Source organism: Embiotoca jacksoni, unplaced genomic scaffold (assembly GCF_022577435.1).
Source record: "Embiotoca jacksoni isolate LCO1_2020_lvr unplaced genomic scaffold, fEmbJac1.0.p SCAF_14, whole genome shotgun sequence".
NCBI classification, from domain to species: Eukaryota; Metazoa; Chordata; class Actinopteri; family Embiotocidae; genus Embiotoca; species Embiotoca jacksoni.
Genome location: NW_027185274.1, coordinates 16,488,380 through 16,512,318, shown reverse-complemented (window position 1 = coordinate 16,512,318; position 23,939 = coordinate 16,488,380). Strand labels below are relative to the sequence as shown.

General features: G+C 39.3%; 2 protein-coding genes across 2 annotated transcripts in view; one reads left to right on the top strand and one right to left on the bottom strand.

The window, feature by feature from the left end:
- Positions 1 to 365: 365 nt before the first annotated feature.
- LOC138197464 (flotillin-2-like) lies at positions 366 to 13,939 on the bottom strand. Its single transcript, XM_069148309.1, has 11 exons — positions 13,724 to 13,939; positions 11,242 to 11,323; positions 10,194 to 10,284; positions 9,536 to 9,659; positions 8,894 to 9,012; positions 7,768 to 7,881; positions 7,553 to 7,672; positions 5,315 to 5,529; positions 4,761 to 4,944; positions 3,331 to 3,480; positions 366 to 2,205 (listed from the first exon to the last, which is right to left on the bottom strand). The coding sequence occupies exons 1-11, from the start codon at positions 13,770 to 13,772 to the stop codon at positions 2,173 to 2,175; spliced, it is 1,281 nt and encodes a 426-aa protein (XP_069004410.1). The 5' UTR covers positions 13,773 to 13,939; the 3' UTR covers positions 366 to 2,172.
- A 3,706-nt stretch (positions 13,940 to 17,645) lies between these two features.
- Positions 17,646 to 23,939, top strand: part of myo7aa (myosin VIIAa) — a 53,171-nt gene continuing 46,877 nt past the window's right edge. The window contains exons 1-2 of the mRNA XM_069148308.1: positions 17,646 to 17,671; positions 23,382 to 23,449. Of these exons, the coding sequence (XP_069004409.1) occupies positions 23,432 to 23,449 (18 nt within the window). The 5' untranslated portion in view covers positions 17,646 to 17,671; positions 23,382 to 23,431. The remainder of the gene's footprint in view (positions 17,672 to 23,381; positions 23,450 to 23,939) is intronic.

Here is a 23,939-nt window from a genome sequence, read left to right as displayed (position 1 = left end):
TTCAGAGATGGAAGCAACAATCAGGTCAGAGTTTTAGTATTTCTTAGAAGTAACCGCAATTTATTTACATTAGTTAATGCTGCAAATGACACATGCTCATGAAATTGGTATTTTCTGCCTTCCATAAAATGTGTAAAAATGAAAATTGCCTCAAAAACTGATAAAAAATAAATTAAAAAACGGACACTGGGATCTACTGAATGAAAACAAGAGCTGGGAGGTTATCTGTTAGGTTAAATCAGCTTCATGATCTCTAAGTCATGGTTGTCCATCCCTCCCTTGTGACATTTTTAACCCAGATTAAGAAGGAAAAATTCCGAGTTTAAAATGTGCACAATAGAGATTATATAAAATGAAACAACACATTATGGCAGATCAATTTATTAGAATGACAGTTAGTTCAAAGTGAGCAGAGTCTTCTGCATACAGATGGATGACATGCAGCAAGAGCATATAGGAGCTCATGGCCATTTGGGACATCGAGTGTTCGTAGGAATTGAGGATGATTTATCGACACACAAAAACATTAACAGCGATAATAACAGTCTTCTGTAAATTCTGTCGGCAAACGAGACCGACGTGTTTCATCAGCCGAACACAAAACTACCACAATGTTTGTTGTTTCATCTGCGTGAGCGATGACACACAAACTGGGCATCACTGACGGGTTAGTTCAGGTTTATGAGTGCAGCTCTGTACAGAGTCATTTCTTCTGGAAGCCTGAAGGTGGATGAAATATATTTGATGGGAGGAGTCAACTTGTTATTAATATTCGTTACCTGCCAACCTGCCCCTTGTCGTTTGCCACTATCAGACGATCCTGTGTACTGCATAACAAAGCATGGTGACAATAACAAACAGCAATATCGCTGTTTAAACAGAAAAAAGAAACATAGTTTGATAGGTTAAAGTACTCTGCTAAAACGTCAGTCTAAATGATGTCACAGTGAATAAAACGAACCAGTGCAGATTGGTACGAACGTGTGTTTCTCTAAAACGTGTAAAAGTTTGGTTTATTGACGCACTCTGTTGAACATGGCTTAGCATCTACAGATCAGTGGTGTAAGAACTGAAACATTGATGTCAGATATACTACGTGGTGTCCCATGTCCCTCCTTCTGATACAGTAAAAATTAACAGACCGTCTGCTCTATTTGGCATCGCTGGTTGGCCTTTCATTTTCAAAATCTATTAAATCTGTTCACATTAAGTTGTTTTTCCACAATATAAACATATTTCTTACAACTCTAAGCCTGTCAAGTTTTTTTTTTCTCTTTTTAAAGAACAACTTTTTTTTTTTCACTCTTAAGGCCAAAACTAGCAATATTTTACATGAAAACCCCACAGTAAATAGTAAAGGACCACATTACGATCTAACCACATCAGCACAAGATCAGAATATGCTACCCGTTTTCCTGTCAGTATATAAATAAATATAAACTGTATCATGCTTGATATCGACAGTTTGCAGAGAGGAAGAGACAAACTTTGCAGATGGGGGGAGGTTTTCACAATGAAAGGAGCTTCTTTTCAGCTTGAGAGCACCGTAGTTACATTAAAAATCAACTACTGACACATGAACCGTTTGATTGTTATAAATTACAACACATAAAACACAAAAAAGCTTCTAGTCAACACGAAAAGATTCAGATTATCTGGGGAATGCAGATGTGTCCAACAACACAGAGGTATGTAAAAAAAAAAAAAAAAAAAAAAAAAAAAAAAAAAGGCCTGCAACATACAGAGTGTAGAAAGTGACAACAGCGGCCCCGTTGTATGAGAAAGCAGGGCGCCAGTGTATAAATATCAAACATGTCTTGTCACGTTATTTAATAAAATAAATAGAACCTGGTTGACAGTCAGTAGGGAGTCAACATTTCATACAAACAGGCCACATAAAGACATTTAAAATGCAACAAAAAAATAATAAAACACAAAATATTCCCATGTAAAAAAAAAAAAAAAAAAATCAAAAATCAAAAACCTCTTTGAATGAGCAGCAGTGCATGCAGATTTTCTGGTCCTGTATAAAGTAAGGCACCAGAGGTTTCCAAGATTCACTTGGTATACAGAGTATACGTATAAAACAACAAAAATCTTCAAGTGTATTAAAGGCAGTCTATGAGAGTGCATACAGAGACTGGAGTCATGTTGAGTCTTCGGCTTTCACACTTAGGAACTGGTCATCTTCTGCAGCAAAGGGATCTGTCGGGAAAAAAAAGCACCGATTATTCAACCACCCATTCAAACTCTGAAGTTCTCATAGCTGCGATGGAACGCTTCCATGACCTACATTTGTTATTCACTGGGGGGGAAATCTCTCTCGAAGGCTAAACTGCTGGTTTCAGCTTCTTATAGGCTGCACGCCTGAAGTCCAGCACGGCACCAGCTCTCACCATTTAATGTGTTTAGATTACATTACATTTAAAGATCAGTTTACTAGTCATGAGGATTCATATGCTGGGATCAGAATACACAAAATATTTGTCTTTAATGATGGTAACGATGTCAGACTAGTCAGTCAAAGTGTCATAAATTCTTGCTGTTTCTGGCAATGCTACAAGTACGACCTGAACTAATCATTGCTTACGTTTCTGCGTGAGTTCCTGTGTTGTCTGTAGGAGGTTCAGGATGTTGTCAATCATAGCTATTATTCACCAGGTTGATAGAGTGCCTTCACTGTTTTCTCACTAACATTTATCTGTTTTTATTCAGTCATGTACTCTCTTGATGATGGCAGGGGTATTGTTGCCCACCTGCAGCGTCCCACTTTCACTTTCTCATGTTTTACAAATGCACAGCAGAGAGCACTCTGTCTTCCTGCAAGTCGACGTCGAGGAGCACGTCATAGGATGTGTCGACACCGGCAGGGAAAAATAAAAAGATTCTGACACGTTAGACTTTTTGCTGAAGCATCGTTGTTCTTCATTTATGTCACACTACGAGAACCGCTTGTTGTTTTTAACATTCATATTTGGGCCTGACACTGAAAATTTGTTGTCAATGACTAAACTGTCAAAATCAGGTTGAAGTCGTGGAGTCTGATCCCGACATTACTCACATTTTTGACAGAAAAGTCGGAGAGTTTCTACTCGAGACCAAAACCCACAATATCTCGGCCTGTGTTTCTTGTATTTTGTCTAAATACATTTCTCAACTTAATCGAAGTGCCTTTGATTTAGTACTAAACTGAAAATTGTTTACATTCCTGTACAAAAGTTTGTTTTATATTAACACACATCTAAAAATATCTGTCCAGTAATGGATCTAGTAATCGTGGACAAACAGTACATTTCCATTGTTATAAATTGACGTTATAAAGAAGCTTACCTTCGACAAATCCACTCCGGTGAGAGCGTTGACAGACACAGGAAGTTCGGCCAACAGGCGGTTCACCTCGCCTGTCAAACGGCTGTTCTCCCCGGTCAGGATCACAATCTCATTGGTCTTGGCTAACGGCGCTGCCACCTTGGAAGCAAGCTGCAAACAAATGACAAGTTGCAGCTGATCCAAAATGCTGCAGCAAGAGTACTGACGGGATTTAGCAAGAGGGATCATATTTCTCCAGTTTTAGCTTCTCTTCACTGGCTTCCTGTGAAATCAAGAATAGAATTTAAAATTCTCTTGATGACTTACAAAGCCCTACATGACCAGGCTCCATCATATCTTAGAGATCTTATAGAACCATATAATCCTAGCAGAGCACTTCGCTCTCAGTACGCTGGTATACTTGTGGTTCCTAGAGTTTACAGAAGTAGAACGGGAGGCAGAGCCTTCAGTTTTCAGGCTCCTCTCCTGTGGAACCAGCTCCCAGTTTGTGTTCAAGGGGCAGAAACCCTCTCTAGCTTTAAGATTAGACTCAAAACGTTCCTTTTTGATAAAGCCTATAGTTAGGGCTGGCTCAGGTAGACCTGAACCAACCCTTAGTTATGCTGTTATAGGCCGAGGCTGCTGGGGGACCTCGTTACACGCTGAGCTTCTTTTCTTTCCTTCTACTCTTTAACTGACTCATACCTCACCATCCTTTTCTCTCCCATAGTTTCTTCTTATTGTCTGTTGTCTCCATTCAGTTCCCTCGCTCGCGTAGTTTCTGTTCTTTCTTTTGCAGATGTCCCGCCATGGAGCTGCATGTCTCTGTCCTGCGCTTGTCGTCTCCACCAACAGTTCTTCTTTTCTATCTCTATGCTGTCCTTTTCTCTCTATGCTCTCCTCTCACCCCAACCGGTCGAGGCAGATGGCTCCGCCCACCCCTGAGCCTGGTTCTGTTGGAGGTTTCTTCCTGTTAAGAGGGAGTTTTTCCTTCCCTCTGTTGGAGGTTTTTCTCCCTTAAAAAGGAGTTTTTTTCCCCTCCTAGCTTATGTGGGAATTGTTGAATTGAACTCGGTGACCTTGACCTTTGACCTCGAAAATTTAAACAGTTCTTTGCTGAACCGAGGAAAACATTTTTAACAAATTTGAAGAAATTCCATCCAGGCGTTCTTTAAAAATTGCACTCACAGTCATGGGTTAATGTGAGGTGACAGTGACTTTGACCTTTGAACTGTGCCCCCCAAAATCTAATCAGTTCATCCTTGGTATCAAGTGAATGTTTTTGCCAAGTTTAACCCAATTCCCTCAAGGTGTTCTTGACATATGCATTCACAAGAACGGGGTGGCCAACCTGAAAACAGAATGCTTCCGGCTGTGGCTATCGTCTGTGCGGAGCGTTTTGCATGAACACAACAGTGAAGACAGCGAACTAGTGGTTTCAAGCTGGATACCGTGGGCAGGGCCTCCAGGACCAGGGCGATCTTGGCCGCCTCTCCGTAGTGCTGGTAGGCCTCAGCCTTCAGCCTCATCTTCTCAGCCTCCGCCTTTCCCACAGCTTCGATCGAGCACGCCTCCGCCTTGCCGATCGTCCTGATCTTCTCCGCCTCGGCCTGGGCGATCAGCACCGTCTTCGTCCTGACGCGGGGAAACACGCGGTCGTTCAGGTAACTGATCTCTCCCTGTCAACCAAGTGCAACTGTTTTCTAACAACATGCTACTACATCACATCAAATGAGGCAACATTTTAAATCGTGTTTCTGCGATGAATTTTCTGGTTAATTTACTTCATGTTTTACACAGAAATCTGTAAAACTCAAAACTGGGTGGTATGTCCCAAAGTGCAACAAAACATTGTGTTTAGCGGTGTTTAGAAGTGTGAGTGCTCTGTTGGAGTGTGAAAGCTGATGCATGCGTGAGTTTTCTCAGTGATCTTGAGATTTCCTCTGATGACTTGTTTGAAATAAATCTGATGAATGCGCCTTTAACCGACGGGTTCCTCACTCACTTGTGCCCCTCGGCCAGCTGCAGCATCTTGAAGGCCTCGGCCTCCGCGGGCCTCTTGACGGTGGCGATGAGCTCCTTCTCCATGCGGTCGATCTCCCGCTCCTCGATGGTGATCTCCTTCTTCCTCTGCACCACCTGGATCTCGATCTCCTCCAGCCGGATCTTCTGCTGCTCCTTGGCCGCCTGCAGCTCGTACGCCAGCTGGGCCTGTGCTTTCTGTAAGCATCCGCACACAGAAGGTCACCTCCCTGAAGCACACGCATCTGAGGTAACTCTCAGTTTCTGTTTGTTTTGTGCTCCCCTTGTGTTCTCTGTCTCTTTACAGGTGTTTCTGACCTCAGGGAGGTTGGAAATCTCTCTCTTCCCAATGAATCAGCCCGCGACACACTTGTTTCTGTTGTTCTGTAGAGGATGGAGGTCTGGCCGTTCTGTGTTTATTTTTTTGGTTTGTAAGTTTAGTTTCCCTGCCTCAGTTAGTTTCAGAGGAGAATCTCTGGGTTCTGTGGTCCGATGTGCGGCTGTCCCAGACTCTCCCTTCTTTTGGTTTATTTTTGGCGAGCCTCCAACTCAGCTTTATTCATAAAACCTTTCATACAAGCCTGCAGTCCAAAGTGCTTCACATCCGAGTAACATGCACACAAACAAAAGCAAAGAACCAAAAAGATCAGCGGGCATACAAACAGAACAATAAGATTAAAAATAAGGTAAAACTAGTAAAAATGTAGGTTAAATAAAATGAAGAATTTAAAATTGCGACAATAAAACAACGTTATAAGAATCAATAAATCAAATTCAGAAAAGTAAAGAAACAAAAGACTCTTTTAGTTAAGTTTTAGTTTTGTGTTAAAACAATTATTTTTGGTCTTTTTGAAACTCTATAAGTTGAGCCAAATATTTTTCTAATTTACCAGTTCGAGACAGAGTTTCAGCGTAGGTGAGCTAAAGTATTACGTAGTTTTGAGGTTCTTAAAATCATCTTTTCTGAGTCCTATCAGTTATTTTATATCTTTTGGTTTGAGCTCTTTATTGACTCCATTGACACCATGTGGTTTTGTAAAGGCTACACCGTACCATCAAATGAAAATACTTTAGAATCTTTAAGATTATATATTACATATTTCTCAGCATTCACATTAGGTGTGTCACGGTTAACAGGTATTTCAAATAACTGTGATATTTAGAAAGTTAAATATTGATATCATGTTAATATTACACATGATAACTACTCCAGCCCCAGTATCTAGCTGGTTCACCCTCCAACACAGTAGGTGGTAGTATTGCTCCTTAACGCTTGTGGGCAGCTGCCATAAAAACATAAAAGAAGAAAAAAAAAAATGCAGAAACTACAATCTATTAATGAAACAGGTTTAACTAAAAGAATCTAGTTGGTTTTTTTCCCCCCTGCCAATCGTTTGCTCCACACTCCAGTCCAGCAGGTGCACCTTTAAGTTGGTCTGCCAACCGCCAAAAATCCTTATAGAAGAAGAAGAGGAACAAGCAGCAGTAACTAGTTTGCTAGCAGCTACCACATAGTGTGCTGTGTGGCGACTACTGCTGCAAGAAGTCATGTCGGACGAGATGAGAGATGGACTAGAGAAAAGACGGAGTGTAATAGAGCCCAGTCTCCAGGAAATACTGATCAACAGAGGACAACACCACCAACCTGTTCACCCACCTTCACCGCCATCATCCTGCAGGTTTCATCCTCACAGACACAGGAAGTTGCAGCTAGTCTGCCGGGCCTGAGATGGTAAATGTTCCACTAATGTCTTCGTTGGACTTGTCAGTGTTTTCTCTCTGCTGATCTCTTGTTTTTTTAGTTCATCTGGTTGTCTTTTCACGATCCATTAAATTGTGTGACTGTGCTTTTTGGTTATGGTTGAAGACTCTCCACTCAATAAACTCATATCTGAGAGGAACTCATTTGCCAAAAAAAAAGATAGTAAACACAATAAACAAATGTAAAGAATTTGACTGATGCATTAATATTATTATGTTGTTCAAATGTTTGGCAGATATTGCAATCATATTTTTGTGATTAATTATTTTGGTCACAATAATCATGCAGTGTGACAGCCTTAAGATTCACATCACGTCTCTGGAAATGTTAAACAAAGTGCTGTGTGTCTGAACAATGTTTGTTTATAATGACTGGCCTATTGTTGAGCCTCTGCTCAGAAACGGTCAAAAACAAACTAACATCTAAATAACAGTTCTGCAAATAAGTGAAACTTCAAACCTTAGTGTTGATTTCTTGGTTGAAGGATGCTTTCTGCAGATCCAGCTCTCGTCTGGAGTTGGCCATCTTGGTGTCGGCCTGGAATTTGACGTCCATCATCTCCCTCTTACATTCTGCTTCCTAGGAGACGACAAACCAGAACCAGAAACAGAGCTGTGAGCAGACAGTCGCTGTACACAACAGAATCCACCTCAAACTTGCCAGAGTCTCCTTACCCGTATCCCAGCATCCCTCTCTGCCTCGGCCACGCCGATGTCCGCATCCCTCTGGACGGCTGCGATCTGGGTCTTCCCCAGGGAGCTCAGGTAATCCAGTTTGTCATAGACGTCCTGTGAACAGACAGACAGACGTCATGTCAACACTGAACCACAGACTGAGACTGAAGAGCAGCTGACAAAGTGTTTGTAAAATCATGTGAAACCATCTTTAGATTAAAACACATCAGTGCCCAAACCAGACACATTAAATTGTTTTTGTTCAAATCTAATGTAAATCTGCTGTAGGTCTTTCCCAGTTCATGAAGACAAAAATCTAAAACAATCTTATCAATAACTGTCTCTTTATAAAAGGCTGGACTGAAGAAAACTGCTGACTCATTAGTGACAAGGTCTCAGCTGCAATCTACATCTGTATCATAACAGAAAAACAAGAATTAGTATAGTTTTTACACATGATATCAAAATGAGAGACAAAAGATTTTGATGTTCGGAATCAGTAAGACGTCTGATGTCACCGCTAACAAGCTAACTGGAAACCATTTTGACTAATAGCTGTGACAGAAATGGACTGTGAGGCACCGTGGTCAGCCGCTGTATCTGCACCACATTTCAATTAGTCCTAATCAACAACAGTGAACTGTGCAGGGGGGACTCTCCTGCCAGGCACTTATCAGAACCATGAAACCCAGGAGAGATCGCTTCTATAATGATCAGCAGCACCAACAAAAACAGCCGTTGTTCTATGTGGTTTCTTACTTTGGTGTATGAACACTGCATGAATAGTGTTAATACAGAATCCTGTCAATTAGTGAGACGTTTGGCAGATAGTAAAATGAGTCAGTCGACCCTTGCAGTGTCATTTTGCATTATTTCGGAACTTTGTGGGTACTTAAAAATAAAACTTGATCATGCAGAATAATCACGTATACTTATTTTCTCTTTGATATAGACTGCAGATCAATTTCAATATATGTATTTTGTATTAAAGAGAAAGTCTCTCCATGCTGAGTGTATTATGAAGACCTTTCTTTGCTCAGTGGCCATATTAGCATGCTCCTCTTGTATTTTTATTTTACAGTTCCCAGCCGCTGGTACCGATGCCGTATCCTCTCCTTCAACCCACCTTAATGGTGAAGCTCAGGACCTCGATGCCCATCCGGCCCACGTCAGGAGCTGCTACGTCCCTCACCAGTTTAGCAAACTGGTCCCTGTCCCGGTAGATCTGCTCCACGGTCAAGGTACCTGCAAAACAGAGACCCCATCACTATCTCAATACCACTTTAGACTTTTCACAAACTGTCAGCAGCCTCATTTTCACCATCTGCGATGTCCACTTTTACTTTTGATCAAGGTTTCTTTGGCTTATGTAAAACAGAAGCAGGATTTTCTTAACCATTTGAATGAGTGAGTGATCATTTAACTAGTGACGTGAATGTGACAAGAGTCTTTTAATAACAATATGCATGTCAGAAAACAAACTAAACTACAGCGGAGGTGATTAGTTGTTTAGAACAATCTGCAATTAATTTCATTGTTATTTTTAAGTAATAATGCCACAGATTTCAGCCTCCACGTTGTCTTTTCTCTGTCTGTGAATAGAAAAATCGTTTGGTTTTGACCCGTCAGTCAGACACAAAAATAAATTTTAATAAGTTACCATGGACTCACAAACTTAAAGAGTAAACAATAAATCAAGAAAATAATTAGCAGACTGACTGAGAGTGAAAATAAGTGTCAGTTAGGGGTTGATGTGAGATGTCCGTACCTAGAATGGAGCGCAGATGTCCCTCCAAAGTTTGCAAGAGCACAGATTTGATTTCTATCACTGTTTTCCCAAGAAACTGCTCACAAGCTACAGGCATCAGGTCCTGGTCTGTCATGACTTTCACCTGCAGGAGACACGATGGCAGAGTGATGTTATCCGTAGGCAGACTGCCAACATGTGGCAGCAGATGGCAGCATGTGGCCTCTACTTTATTTTCAGATGACACATTTCAGTAACGGTAGAATACATCAGTAAAAGGGGCAGTTTGTGACATCTAATTATAGATAATGCAGACATATTTCCATGTGTAATATTCTGAATTTGAAGGTAAGAAAAAGCTCGAAGACTAAACAGATGTGAATTGTGTAGGAAGTCTTGCCACCAGCTTTCAGAAAATGTCCCTAATTGTTGTTAATTGCTGCCATATGTCAGTGGAAAACTAAGAAGCAGGTTTCTCATAAAACTGGGTTTTATTTTGTAAAAAAAAAAAAAAAAACTGTATATGAGCCTCATTTAATTATTAGGTTCCTTCTACAAAGTGACTTTTTTATTGAACAAAAATGTGAAAAGCTCTTAATTGTTAAACATGTTGACACAAGTATCCATTCTACATCTTTGAGTCTAAACATGGCGAGGTTTTATTTCAACGTGGTCTTACCTGAGCCACCCCGGTGACAGTGATGGCTACACCCTCTGCTGTCTCCACATCTTCACATTGAGGCTGCAGGGTCATGATCTCTAGGCTTAACCTACAGCAAGGAGCCAAAGCACATGTATCAGGCCACGAAGAGAGGAGCATGCAGTGATGAGAGGAAGCTGTGTAGATGTTAAAACTGTATATTGTGGTCAAAGTCTCATCATTATACATACTACTACTCCTGCTGTTGGTTGTTCATATAAGCGTTTTCATATTCTATTATCTCAAAACTCTAAATTTAAGTTGATTTAATTAGTATTTTATATACTTTATATATATATATATATATATATATATATATATTTCTATCAGTCTGAGGTTGGATGAGAAAACATGTTTTAGTCTGTCAAGGTTTAGAAATACCAAAAGCATACAACAAAATGTTAATAGTTTGGTTAAAGGAGATAAAAATCCTGCCATTATTTTATTAAGTGATTCTGTGAAAAAGAAAAAAAGAAAAAGCTTCAGAGAAGTTTTCAAACATAAGTGGCATCACAAAATGTGATTTTTATTCTATTATCAAATAATAACATGGCCCACTTCTTTAATATCAATACTGTTTATAGCTTTTTCTTGATAAAGGCAGCAATTAAAACTTAAAACTTAACTGCATTAATCAAAGACTGCTTCTGAAGATTTTTTAATTGCAACAAAATAATTTGCCAAAGATGAGATGTTTCTCTCTACTATTCTGTTATTCATGTGTGTTTAAACACAACACAGTTCATATTAATTACCAAAGAAAGAAACTCCTCTGGACTGATTTACATTAGAAATACGTGGTGTGTAACACGAGACAGATTATAGTTGGAACAGCTCTCATCCTCTGATTGCTCTCTGACTGCCTGCAGATAATAGGGCTGACTTCTCTGTGGAGACTCACCACAATAAAAGCCCATTTTAATTGTGGTCTGTTTAAAAACATCAGTCTCTTCTTCCAAATGCTATAATCCACTCATCTGTAATGAGTAGCACCTGCTGGTCATCAGTGCTTCTACTGTGTTGTCACCTTTGGGCGTCCGAGATGAGCCACCAAGCCCAGGACCAGCCTCCCACAATGTAGGTCTTCATATCAGAGCCACAGCAACCACCTGAGGAAAGACAGCAGCTACATTAATCAGAGAAGGCTTCATGCTCAGTATTTATTCTACTTTTGTTCTCTCCAAGGCTTGTTAAAAACCTGTCGGTTAAAAGCAGCTGTATAAATAAAAAACACAATGTGTGTAAAAGTACAGATTTAAAGAAATTCTCTGGAAGTGTTCCTGAGTTAATACGATCACGTGAATCGGACTAATGGAATGGCACAGTGACCGTTGACCACTAAAATTGAATCAGTTCATCCTTGGGACGAGCATCCATCAGAACGGGACAGACAGACCGAAAACCGTATCCCTCTGGGTGTGGCGATTGGCAGCACAGAGAAATAAGAAATCAGGGAATCACCCCAGTCATTTTGCTTAAGCAGCTGTGAACTATGAATCTATGTAAAAAATGTCATGGCGATCCATCCTGTACTTGTTTAAATATTTCAGTCTGGAACAAAGTCACCATCCACAGAGCCACACTGCTAACGTGGCTAAAAACCAAACCACTAGCCTCAATAATGAAAATGGTTTGGAGTTTGTAGCAAATGAATAAAAGCAGAAAGTGAAGGCCATCTGATGTAGAAAATGATTTTATAAGACAGCTGTCGGGGAAATATGAGAGGAAAGTTATCAAAAACCATTGAGGCTAATGTGTCCTCAAACACGGATAACGAAGATTTTTTTTTTTGCAGGTAAATGCGTGTGTGTGTGTGTCTGATAAGAAATCATGTGTTTATGTCTGAGATTGAGAGATAAGTATGTGCGTGTAAGGGTTTTTCTTTAAATATTAAATATGATCAAATCAGATATAAAGATTATGAATTAAACACGATTCTTGGAAACCAGCGTACAGAACATTTATACTTCTCTGAAATTGTTGATTAATAGTGACACAAGGGTTTCTCTGAAATGTTTTTAACTCTAAGAAATCAAACTACAGATTATCTTTGAAGAATTTTCTTTAATGAACACTCAACTTTACCCCCGGCAGTCCCTCCTCTCTACACTACTGCTGCACGTTACTGTCTGTTATACTTTTACTGTCCCCGTGAAAACAATGACAGGTAGGAGCCAAAATTACAATCAAATTATGAGGTTATAAATAACCAAATTAATTGTTGTACATATATAGAATAAATAAATAAATGCATACACTCGGCTGTAGGTACTGGGCAGGAATTCTTACAATCCTACTTCCCAAAAAGTCAGGACATTGTGTAAAATGTAAATAAAAACAAAATGCAATGATTTGCAAATTATGTAAACCGATATTTAATTGAAAATGGACTAAAGATAACAAATACAATTTTTAAACTGATCAATTTTCATTGTTTTATGAAAAATATATGCTCATTTTGAATTTGATGGCAGCAACACGTTTCAAAGAAGTTGGGACGCTGTGTAAAATGTAAATAAAAACAAAATGACATGATTTGCAAATAATGAACGATAAGAAACAGGGTTTGTCCTAAATTTGTGGAAAACTTAGTTGCGTGTATTTGGTGGCAGGTTTCGGGTGCTCCCCCCAATTTTTTTTTAAATGTTTTTGAATTAAAAATATGCAGTTTCACATACTATTTGGCCATTATGACACCCCTGAATGGATCAATATACTCACTGAAAATTCAGGCCCTCCGCAACAACAGTGAGTTAGTGTTGTTGTTGCATCCTGTGGTGTTTGTGTCTTCTGTGGGACTCATGTTTTTGTTTGGTGTAAACAGGAAATCGCTCGGTGTTTTCCCAGATCCATATTGTTCATGCATGTTTACATTGCATGAACTAAATATTGTCTCAATGTTTTAGTATGCAAATTTTAATATTTTTTTAGTGACTCTTCTGCAAAGATCCGATTAAAAAAAAATATATATATCTATTTAAAGGGGTCTTTTTTCCCATGGGACCTTTTCATTGTTGTTCAGTTTTTCACGTTACGTTTTTCTTCATCCAAATCCAGGCTGTGAATTTGTCAGGTACTGTATATATGGTATGCTGCTCAGGTTGTGAGGCCCTGTTGTAAAGTGCTCTTTTAAAAGTTGTATTTTTCATCTTTTAACCTTTTTTTTTTTTTTTTTTTTTCCCCCAATAAACTGAAGCTTACTATTCATATGACCATATTGACGCTTAAACGTACCGTCGCTGCTTTGCTTGGCCAACGACGTTGGCGTTGTTAAGTAAGCTGTAATTAAACGTTACTAACACCCATTTGGTAACTTTACACCGTAGCTATCGGATTATAAAACCCTGCACGGAAATCTTAAAGGTTAAAAATAGCAAGGTAAAACGCGTCCCGGTCGCTCGTTTGCCACGCAGCTACCGAGCATCGTCACGTCAGCCCCCCCCCCCCCCCCCCCGTCACCATGGCAGCTTAGCTGGCTCCGTTAGCACAGTAAGAAGAGGAACACCTACCGGAGACCACCAGCGCTTCGTTTGGCCCAACAGTTAAGCAGCTTCCCATGGTGACAGCTGAGGACAGAAGGAAAAGACGAGCAGACACTGGGGAGACACTCTCCCTCTACGGAGATGATGTATCGGCGTTATCCGACGTTTAATATCCAAGTGTGATAGGTTTGATTACAGAGTCCTCACGTCCAGCAGCACGGCAGCAATAACAAGAACCCCGGCCCGCCCCAGCGACGCCGCACTGACGTCACGCTGGCTTCGAGGGGAGGGGGAGGGAGGGAGGGAGGGGGGGGGGGGGAGATACAATATATAAATACAAATTAAGAAAACAAAACTATAATGCTGCAGGTTAAACAATAGAATAAAAATGGAAGTAAATATAAAATAAATACACACATTATAATACAACCTCAAGGATAAATTAAAATAAAAGATAAAACAAAAATAGAAAAAAAACAAATTGATTGAAAAATTATGTTACCTCTCAATAAATATATGACAATAAAATCGTCACGGTTAAGAAATAAAGGAGTAAGTAAATAACAAATAGAAAAAAAAAAACGTTTTACTAAAAATAGATTAAATCTTAAAATGTATTTTGGTCCTCTGTCATCAGTGAGAAAGCTGCAGTGAAAAAAAAAATGCTTTAAATCCTTCATTAGTAATTAATTTGACATAAAATCTATCTGTAAGAGAAGTTTTACAAAGATTTGTGCTGAAAAATAGGACAAATATTTTTCATCTGTTTTTTTGTGTTTGCAAATTCTAAATGTTATAAATAGAAAATTGAGTACTAAAGTGAGAAAGTATCTGACATTATGTTGTATCTTGTCATCAATTGGATGGAACATAATGTCAAGATAATATTCAGCTGTTATTGATTATTGATGGGTTTCACATCCACAAATCTAAATCTGTTTGTTTAAATACCTAACCTTACCCGAAGTCCCTCTGCCTTTAATCCTTCATCCTGCTGGATGTGCTCATCAGGATGACAGAATAAGGCGACCTGTAATGACCTTTTCACTCCAACCCTCCAGAGTTTGATTAACATTCCTTGGTTGTGTTGAATGTCTCTACTCATAGCAGGCTTTGGATCCCTTTGTTAATTACCTTTTAAGACAATCAAAACATCAAGATAGTGGATGCACTAATGAAGTGCGTCATGTAATGCCAACTCCTTAACTATAGTTTTATCACTGCTTTAATTCGTTTCTGTTACTGATTTCCTTTCATGTTGCATTGGTTTGTCACTATATTTTGAAAGGTTGTATCAGGAGTCGCAGTGTAATTTCCCGTCTACACGACGGCTCTCAAGTATAATGTTTTGCAGTTCCTCACTATGACCAGTAGAGGGGAGTAAACACCAAGACAGAAAGGCCGTCTCGGTTAGTTTGTCTGGAACATTCCTTTTGCTAAAATAAGAAAGCAAAACAATAGAATTAACTTTATTTTCCATCAGTTGTCACATTTATAGCCAATTAGAAATAATGTTTTTTAGGAAGCTGATTAAGAATGAGGCATAAAATCAGTTTGTTTTTAGATATTAAATGAAGCACTCCAACTCACTTGGAAGTCTAATACTACACATATAAACACACAAAAACATAGGAAAGAAAAAAACAAATGTTAACTAGCGTAAAATACGCAAATAAAAATAACTATAGTAAGGGGAGCATATCACAACTTTTTGCTTCTGTATCCTACAAATATTCATGTAGATATGTTTATTTAATCCTTCATTGCTCTCCAGGCAATAGACCCATCCAACCCCCTAGCTCTATTCAGAATATTCCATAAAATTGTAAGTGTTTGTTTCTCAAAGGGTGTCATTAGGGATCAGACATGTTTTGAATCTAATACACATAATAAAAAGGCTTTCATGAGCTGTCCATACTTGTTAAATACACTGAGAGCAAAATAAGACAATATTTGTAAAAGATGCATGTGTGTAAAGAAGTTATATATTTAAGTTTTTATCGGTTGAAATAAGTCATCTGTAAAAGTTTTTACAAGAAAATTAGGATTTTCAAATCTTAAACTGCTTTCACTAACAAGCGCTTCAATTTTGCAAGATAATCTAATTGCACAATGTTTATACCCTCATAGAACAATAGATAATAGTGGTAATATATATTTATATAAAGTCGTGAATTTACTGGCAAATAAAATCTTAATTGTAACATTTCATAACTCATAAAATATTCCTAAACCAGCAATATACTTTTAATTAAAGCTAATAAAAAAGTCTCAGCTGCTTTGAACTATTTCAAACACACATAACTCCTATTTTTGTCTTCTTTCACTGAATGCCAGTCAGATTTTAGGGCGGATTTTAAGATTGCAACAAGATCGGCTTATCTGTGCTACTTTAGCTCTACTTATCCTCTGCATCTCATTACAGTTAATTCATTACGTTCTTCAGGTGAATCAATCAGATTTTGCCACAACATTTGTCTCTGAGTCAATAATTGTTCATATTTGCTGCTGTCAAATTTCAAAACTTTTCCTTTCTCTGCTGCTGTCTGCTCTCATTTCAGTGTCTGATCGACGCAACCTTCCTCCACTTCCAACGTCAATGGGTCCTTCAACTGAGCTCATATCCTCTTCCAGATCTTTGATGTTGCTCTTCATCCTTGCACCACCACCACCACCTATGTCATTTGCTTCGTGCTGTATTTTTGAGACATAACAAGGTGAAAAAGAATGTGTTTTCACCAGCTTCACCCATTTATTAGTCTTTGTTATAGCTGCATTTCCTTTTCTCTGTGGTGGTTTCCTTCATATTCTGCTGAAATCTGCAGAGCTCATGACTTTGTGGTAACTTGCGATTTTCCCCTTTTGGACGTAACGCTGGCAGCGAATACAGTGGCAGATTAACCTGCACATGTCCTGCACAGTTTGTTCTGCACATCACACACAGCTCAATGATTAATGCCCTCACCGGGGTTCTTCACAACCTTTGGAAAAAAGGATAGATTTTAGAAAAGCATCTGTCCTGCAGGGACGACTTCTAAAAACTAAAGATAATTAAATCGTGGGACATGGTCTCATTATGTGGGATGCGGGACAAGGGATAAAAATGCTGCGCAGTCCCACATAAAGTGAGACACCTGGTCACCCTAACATCACAAGCACCAGAGTCATCAGGAAAATATTCCTTGAACCACCCCTTTTAAATGATTACTTTCTCATTTAAGTCCGTCTGAAATATTTTCCATGTCTACTTTAGTGCATACAATATTCTGGGTTGTTGTTGCATTGGCATGCATGTAGAATCTGCAGAGGAGTTTTTTTCTGCCTGCATGTGTCTGCTCTGTCTTGGACCTCTGTCAGCCCCCTTTGTGCATGTTATCTGTGTCTAATTACAGCCTCCTCTATACCAAACCACGTCACCCCCCTCAAACTCTCTCTCTCTCTGCAACAGGGATCAGTGGCAGTGAATGAGCAGCTTGCCGTGTCACTGTTAATACCAACAAGAAAGAGAGAAGGAGGGAGGGAGGCAGCAAAGGGAAGAGGATGAGGAGGAGGAGAGTGTCATTCACTCCTTGTACCTCTGTATAACTTCACATGAAGGAGGGCAAGAGAAAAAAGACAAGAACAGAAGGAAATGAGTCGTTTCTGAGAATTTAACACTAGAAGTAAAGGGAAAGAGGGTTTACTGTCAAGAAAGAGGGAAAAAGAAGAAAGAAGACAGGACAGAAAAAGTAGAAGGAGAGATTAACAAACAGGAGAAAAGGTCTGGAAAGGATGAAAATGAGGGTGCCACTCTGTGGGATTTACAGGTTTCGTTACAGCTCCTGAAGAAAGACCCCCACTGTGTTGCTCTCTTCTCCTGTTCCTTGTCCCTCTATCAGGACGTCTGAAGGCACGACCGACGCTGGAACGAAGGAGGGACGGCGAGTGAAGCAGAAGAACCGGCCGGCGAGAAGAGTTCAGATCAGGAAAAAAAGGGTGAGAACACACAGTCAGGCAGGAGGCATACAGAGGCATGTAGTCTTGAAACAATAATCTCCTTACTGTGTGTGAGTGTGTGTGTTTGTGTGCTTTAAAGGGTCATGTTGTGTTTTTTCACTGTGGTCCATGAATTTCCTAAAATAGGAACAGTAATAGTCAGAAATATGTCAACAAAAGATTAATTTTGAAGAGTAGATTTTGCATTGTAATCCTATTCTACAATAGTAATAATTCATGAGAACAACTCCAACCGTTATGACTAATAATAAGGTACACTAAAGTACAACCCAGTATCACCGTAAAGTGTGAAATAGACACGGCGGTCCACTATAGCGAAACGTGAGATAGCCACGCTTTGGGCTGTCTCGGTGTGCAAGTTACACGTTTTGAAAACTTGAAACTTACACGCACCTGAGGCGAGATCATGTGACTAAGGTCCCAAAACAGAGGTTTTGAGTACAAGTACAAATTCAATTTTTGGCCATATTAGGAGGCAGGAGAGGTGGCCTGGTGGCACCAGTCAGGCTGCCATGCGGGACGATAGAATCCAGGAGGTGAAAACGTGTTTCTTGAGTTATTTTTTTTTTTTTGTCACTATCCCAAAACATGTGTTTTTACACAAAGTTTATTTTCCTGTAAATCCCATGGCTCAAACCATACAGTATAGGTTTCATTTTCGTCCACTACAGGAAAACGTGTAACTTTCACACCCACACATCCCAAAGCGTTGATACAGGGATGAAAAGTATATAGAACATAGTCATTGTGAATTGGAAATCAGTTTGAATCAGTGGAAAGTTTCAACAACAAAATCACGTGACAGGTGGTTTCAGTGTAGAAATTTGCCAACTATTATTGTGTCACAAACATGATGGAAACCTGTGAGGCTGAATTTAACAAAACATGATGTTATAATAAGCATCAAAGAGCTGGAGACTGAAAATATTTACACCCGTAGTTGAGTGGTTTTACTAAAAGGAGATATACTGTGTAAAGATTTGAAATATATCTGCATTCGTTATAGAGGACAATTCATAATTTATTTTTCGATTGATGAAGTCCTTTGAATCGTGATAAAACACAACACAAGCATTTTTTTTATGTGATGCCACTGTAGACAGGACACAAATGGAATATTATTAAATAGATATTATTTTTCTGACGTGATTAAAGTTTGTCGAGGTTTCAGACTTGTTTGGGGTTCAGGAAACATCATGTTTGAATTCAAATGAGCACTTTAAGGTTGGTAAGCGGGTTCTGTCAGTGGATGCCTAATCCTCCTGGTTTTCTTAGAAGAACAGTCTTCATGAAAACTATTCTGTGTTTCTGTGCTTCATAATCTTTACCGTTTATTGTCCCTGTTCTCTTTTTGATGTTCTTCTCTTTGTGAATATCCAATGATTTTCCAACAGGCCACAAAACATTTCCCTCATCTTTAAAAAAAAATATGATTTGCTTCTCCAAAAGTTAAATTACAGAGCAGAAGATTGATTTTGACTCCCGGTTCCTCCCTGAGTACAAAGCCATTATACTCTTATCTTGATAGCATGTTAAAATATTTTCCTAACTGTGTGCCAAAAAGCTCATTCATATCTCAACGCAGTCCTGTGACATGAGTAAATTATGGCTGAGAGCAATTCAGGCTGAATTATTTGACTTTTTGTGGCCAATGGGTGACATTAGATTATGGATCCCCCGTGCACAATGTAGACAGGTTTCCCTTTGTTTTTTGGAGCTCATGGCTTTTGTGTGACTGTATCTTTCCAAGAACAAGCCTTTGCCTGGAGTATTCTTCTCTCGTGCTCTTTTGCACTGCTCGGGAATTTTAAAAAAACGACTGTTAGGAGCTCCCATCTTCATTTTTCATAAGATGATGTCTCTGCAGGTCCCAGCACAGCAGCAGTTCACCATGTTTATACACTGGAAGTGAATAAAGAGGGATATTTTGGAGTGATAAGCCCCGGATCGTTAAATCTCCACAGGGATAGCTGGTTTGTTTGTAGCGCCCCCCCCCCCAGACAGCCGTATGTGTAGGCCAACTCATTAGAGGCTGAAAACACATCTGACACTGTCACTTTAAGAAGGTGTGCACACAGCTGCCTGTTTATACATTCTAAAGGGATGGAAGAAGAATTAGTTTGGATTTGTGTCCAATTTAAGCTCTGTATTGATCTTCATTGATTAAAATAATTGGCTCTTCTGCCACTAATAACACAAAATCTCATGAGAAGAGACTAAAGGGAAGAAGCTAAGGTCACTCGTCATGCAGTCAGAAGAGAGTTTAGCATTGCACGTGTATAACATAATGTGTCATTTTAATTGAACTTTATTTTGTATGTATTGCATATATTTGTATACAAATGACTACGGCAAAATAGATTTTTAAATAAGCACCAATTCAAATTTAGTTTGTTCTTACATCACCCAGGATGCAGATGGACAGTTCAGCCCGGAGCCGAGAGCCTCAAGCAGAGACGAGGCTGCAGGCTGCAGAGGTCCGGCGAGTCTTAAGTTACATCACCTGAGACGTGTTTTCAGACTTTGCACGGCTCCATCTGGAGACACAGATGACTTTATAACCAGCAACATTTTATTCACATACACAGCCAAGACTTGTGAACACACTTTAATGTGTGATATTGACTGGTAGAAGTTCATTGTTCAAACTGAAATGAATGCCGTTGTGATTTCAGAAGCTTCTTTTTATTTTCCATTATTACAAAAAAAAAAAAGAGACAAATTTCATCTTTCAGTGGAAGTTTAATGTTTCCAAACCTCCTTTTCACTGTAAAATCTCTTCACCTCTCATGGTGCATTTGGGCCACCCCAGACAGTTCAAACTGATTGCCCTTTTGGATCGTTATGAGTCCACAGCTGTTTCATTAAAGGGTTTAACTCAGGCCAGTGTGCCTCGCTCAGCGGGGGGTTGGTGGCGTCTCCCTCAGGCCTATCAGTTGGCAGTGAAGCAGCTGACAGGAATTAGATTTAGGTTCACAGATTGCCCTTGGTTGCTCTGTTTGTTTAGGCTGCTCTCTCAGGAAACATCCTGGTATTTCTGCAGCTTTCTGAAGCCCCCAAAATCCAACTTTTACAATCCTTTCAGGAAGCTTTGTGGAGGAGAAGAGCACACATGTTTTAACTTCTCTCAGGATTTTCATTCAACTATTTCTGTCACCTAAGATGTGTACAACACCATTAAAAGCATAGTCTGAAGTTTGCTGCTCTTTTTGGCTTCATGTAGCATTATAGTTTGCGCCTTATTTTTTAGCTGTCCAGCTACAATTGTACTGGTTTGGTTCATTTCTATCACTCATAGAATTGTTATTGGCAGGTTGTTTTTTTTTCAGAATAAAAACTTTAAAACCTGCTGTATGCGACTTGCTCTGTGCCAAACAGCTAACACACCGTTAGTGACTAGTTGGTAAATATTTAGTAGAACATTTAGCCTGACATTTTCCTCTGTAGTGAGTTGGTTGAGACCAAAAACGGAGCCAAAGGCAGAAAGTCACCACAGTCTGTTGTGGTGGTAAAACTGTTAAAAACTAGCAGTGAAAAAAGCTGTCAAACTGAACAAGAACATCTCAAGACAGGAGTCAACACAAACAAATTATTTGTACAATCTTGTCAACAGGAAAAAGTGCTTGTAGCTCTACCAAACGGCCACATGTAAAGGTGGGCTGACAGAAAGGAGCAAGCCGTGAGGAAGCATGTAAATATGGAGATAGCCCTGTACCCTTTGAGACAGCCTTTCCTCTGAGCCATTCAGAGTGTTGCACCCAGCTGTTTACCAAAATACCTAAAGATTGTTTCACAAAAAATGACAACAGAAAGACTTGGTTAGATGTTCTTTGCGTCATTCCTGTCATTTTTTTTACACCCTTACTCTCCATGTTGTCCGTCTTCCTGTTTTAACTTTTTTAACCTCTTATTTCCTTCATTTCTCTTTTTTTCCCTCTCCTCAATATCCTTCTTGCTTTTCTTCTGTTTTCCATTTCCCCCTCTTTCCTCTCCTTTAATTTTTAATTCTCTAAATATCGAGCCTCTTCGGCAGGACTCCCACGCTCTTTTTTTTTTTTTTTTGCGAACGCGTCATAATCTGCAGGTATAAAATCTGATATGTAGGGCATGGCTGCACGCAACCTTTGTCCCAGAACTCTGCTGGGGTAATTAGATGCTAAAATATTGATGGGGAGTGTGTGTGTGTGTGTGTGTGTGTGTGTGTGTGTGTGTGTGTGTGTGTGTGTGTGTGTGTGTGTGTGTGTGTGTGTGTGTGTGAGAGAGAGAGAGAGAGGGGGGACATTTCATGTGTCTGCATCGTGTGTGTATTTGTGTGCCTGTGTGATGGTGATTATTTCGTTGCTGGAGGATTTTAATGACCTTTCCTTCATTGGAGAGTCAACAAAAGTCAGTCAGGTAGAGACAGAAACAGAGGTGAGGTCTGAAGCTGAAGTTAAATTCTCCTCTTGATTTACACTTTGTTTGTGGGCTGTGATCTATGATGGTGGTGGAAACAACTTAATGAAACGTTCCACTTTTACTCAGCTACATTTTCAACTTCTTTCATCACATTTATTTATTTTATTTTTATTTAAATCTGAGGAAATCAGACTGGGTTTATGAACATATGATTAGGTGATAGGATTTGGGGTTATTTGTGTGCATTTGTTATTTGAATTATAATTAAATCAAACTTTTAGATTTATTAAAATCTACTTTCAGCTCAGGAAGTGACAGGATGAAGCTTTTACAATGGTTTGCCACCAATATTCACAAAAAAGAAGTAAATGTTGCACCTCTGCTAGCTTTTCTTCAAATGTTTGAGAAATGCCCTTTTTTTCTTCTAAACTATCTTGTAAATAGGAAGTGAATCAATCACACTAAATCTTCCAGTCTCATTATCCAGCTTCATTTTGATCATTTGACCTTAGACACCTGGCAGCGGTGACAGCTGCCTTTTTAAAAAGGAGAACGGACACTTTGAAAGTAAAACTTGAAACAGCTAACACCCTCAGGAGGTTTCACCTCTCTGGAAGCCTTTTTAAAAGGCTTCTTATAAAGACAGCCATAATAACTTTCCCTCACAACACAACCACCAGCGGCAGCATTCATATTAAACTGTCAGGTGATATTAAAATGACCCCAAAAACTCTATTTTGCAACATAAGTTTTCCACAACCTGCGCAGCTGATGAAGCGAGGTACAAATGAACCAAATAATTGGACTCAGTCCTTGTAGAAATGTTAAATCTGGTAAATCTAGAACTAATCTTCTCCCTCAATTACTTCTCTCACTCACTGAACACCTGATGCGTTACAGAACATCACAGATGAAATATAAGAGGGAAGTTTTTATGTTTAAACCCGGACTCTGTTTTTGTACTTCAGGTGTAACTGAAGCCGATTCACTTTTCAAAGAGAAGCCAGAACAACATGTCTAATAAGGTCGAGGTGTCACAGCTGCCGTGCGTCAAAAAGTCAAAGGATCAAACTGGAGGTTCATTAACGGGGCTGAATAATTTACAAGGGCTAATGCGCACACACAGAGACAATTACCTCTTTTTACTATCGTAGTATATTGCAGTGCGTATGCGTGTGCGCGTGTGTATGTGTGTGTGTGTCACAGTGTTTTGCTCCCAGTATGCACCAGTGACACTGATCTACACTCACACTTGTTTTTAATGCCCTTATCATTGTCTGTGGGTTTGCAGGGTCTACAGGTGACTGCCGATGTCCAGTCACAAGGAGAGAAACCAGAACCATGGTCATTTTACAGCAGGTAGACACACACACACACACACACACACACACACACACACACACACACACACACACACTAGGGTGACCAGGTGTCTTACTTTATGTGGAACTGACCAGCATTTAATCTCTTGTCCTGTGTCCCATATTGAGTTGATGTCCCGCATTTTGATTGGCTCTAGTTTTTAAAAGTCAAACACTACGAGGCAGACACTTTTCCAGAAGTCTTTCCTGATGCATTACCTTGGAACTTCAGCTACCTTTGTGGGAATTCAAAAAAATGTGCATTCAAATAAAATACATTTGTTTAATTCTTCACATGCTAAAACCCTAACTAATGCTCTAAATTGTATAGAAATATAAACATTTTACACTACACTGTAAAAAACCTACTGTGAAATTCACAGTAATTAACTGGCAGCCATTGACAAGTAACTTACTGTAAAAAGTGATTTACATGTCAATTGCTGCCAATTAGTTACTGTAATAAAAATCACAATGTTAACTAACTT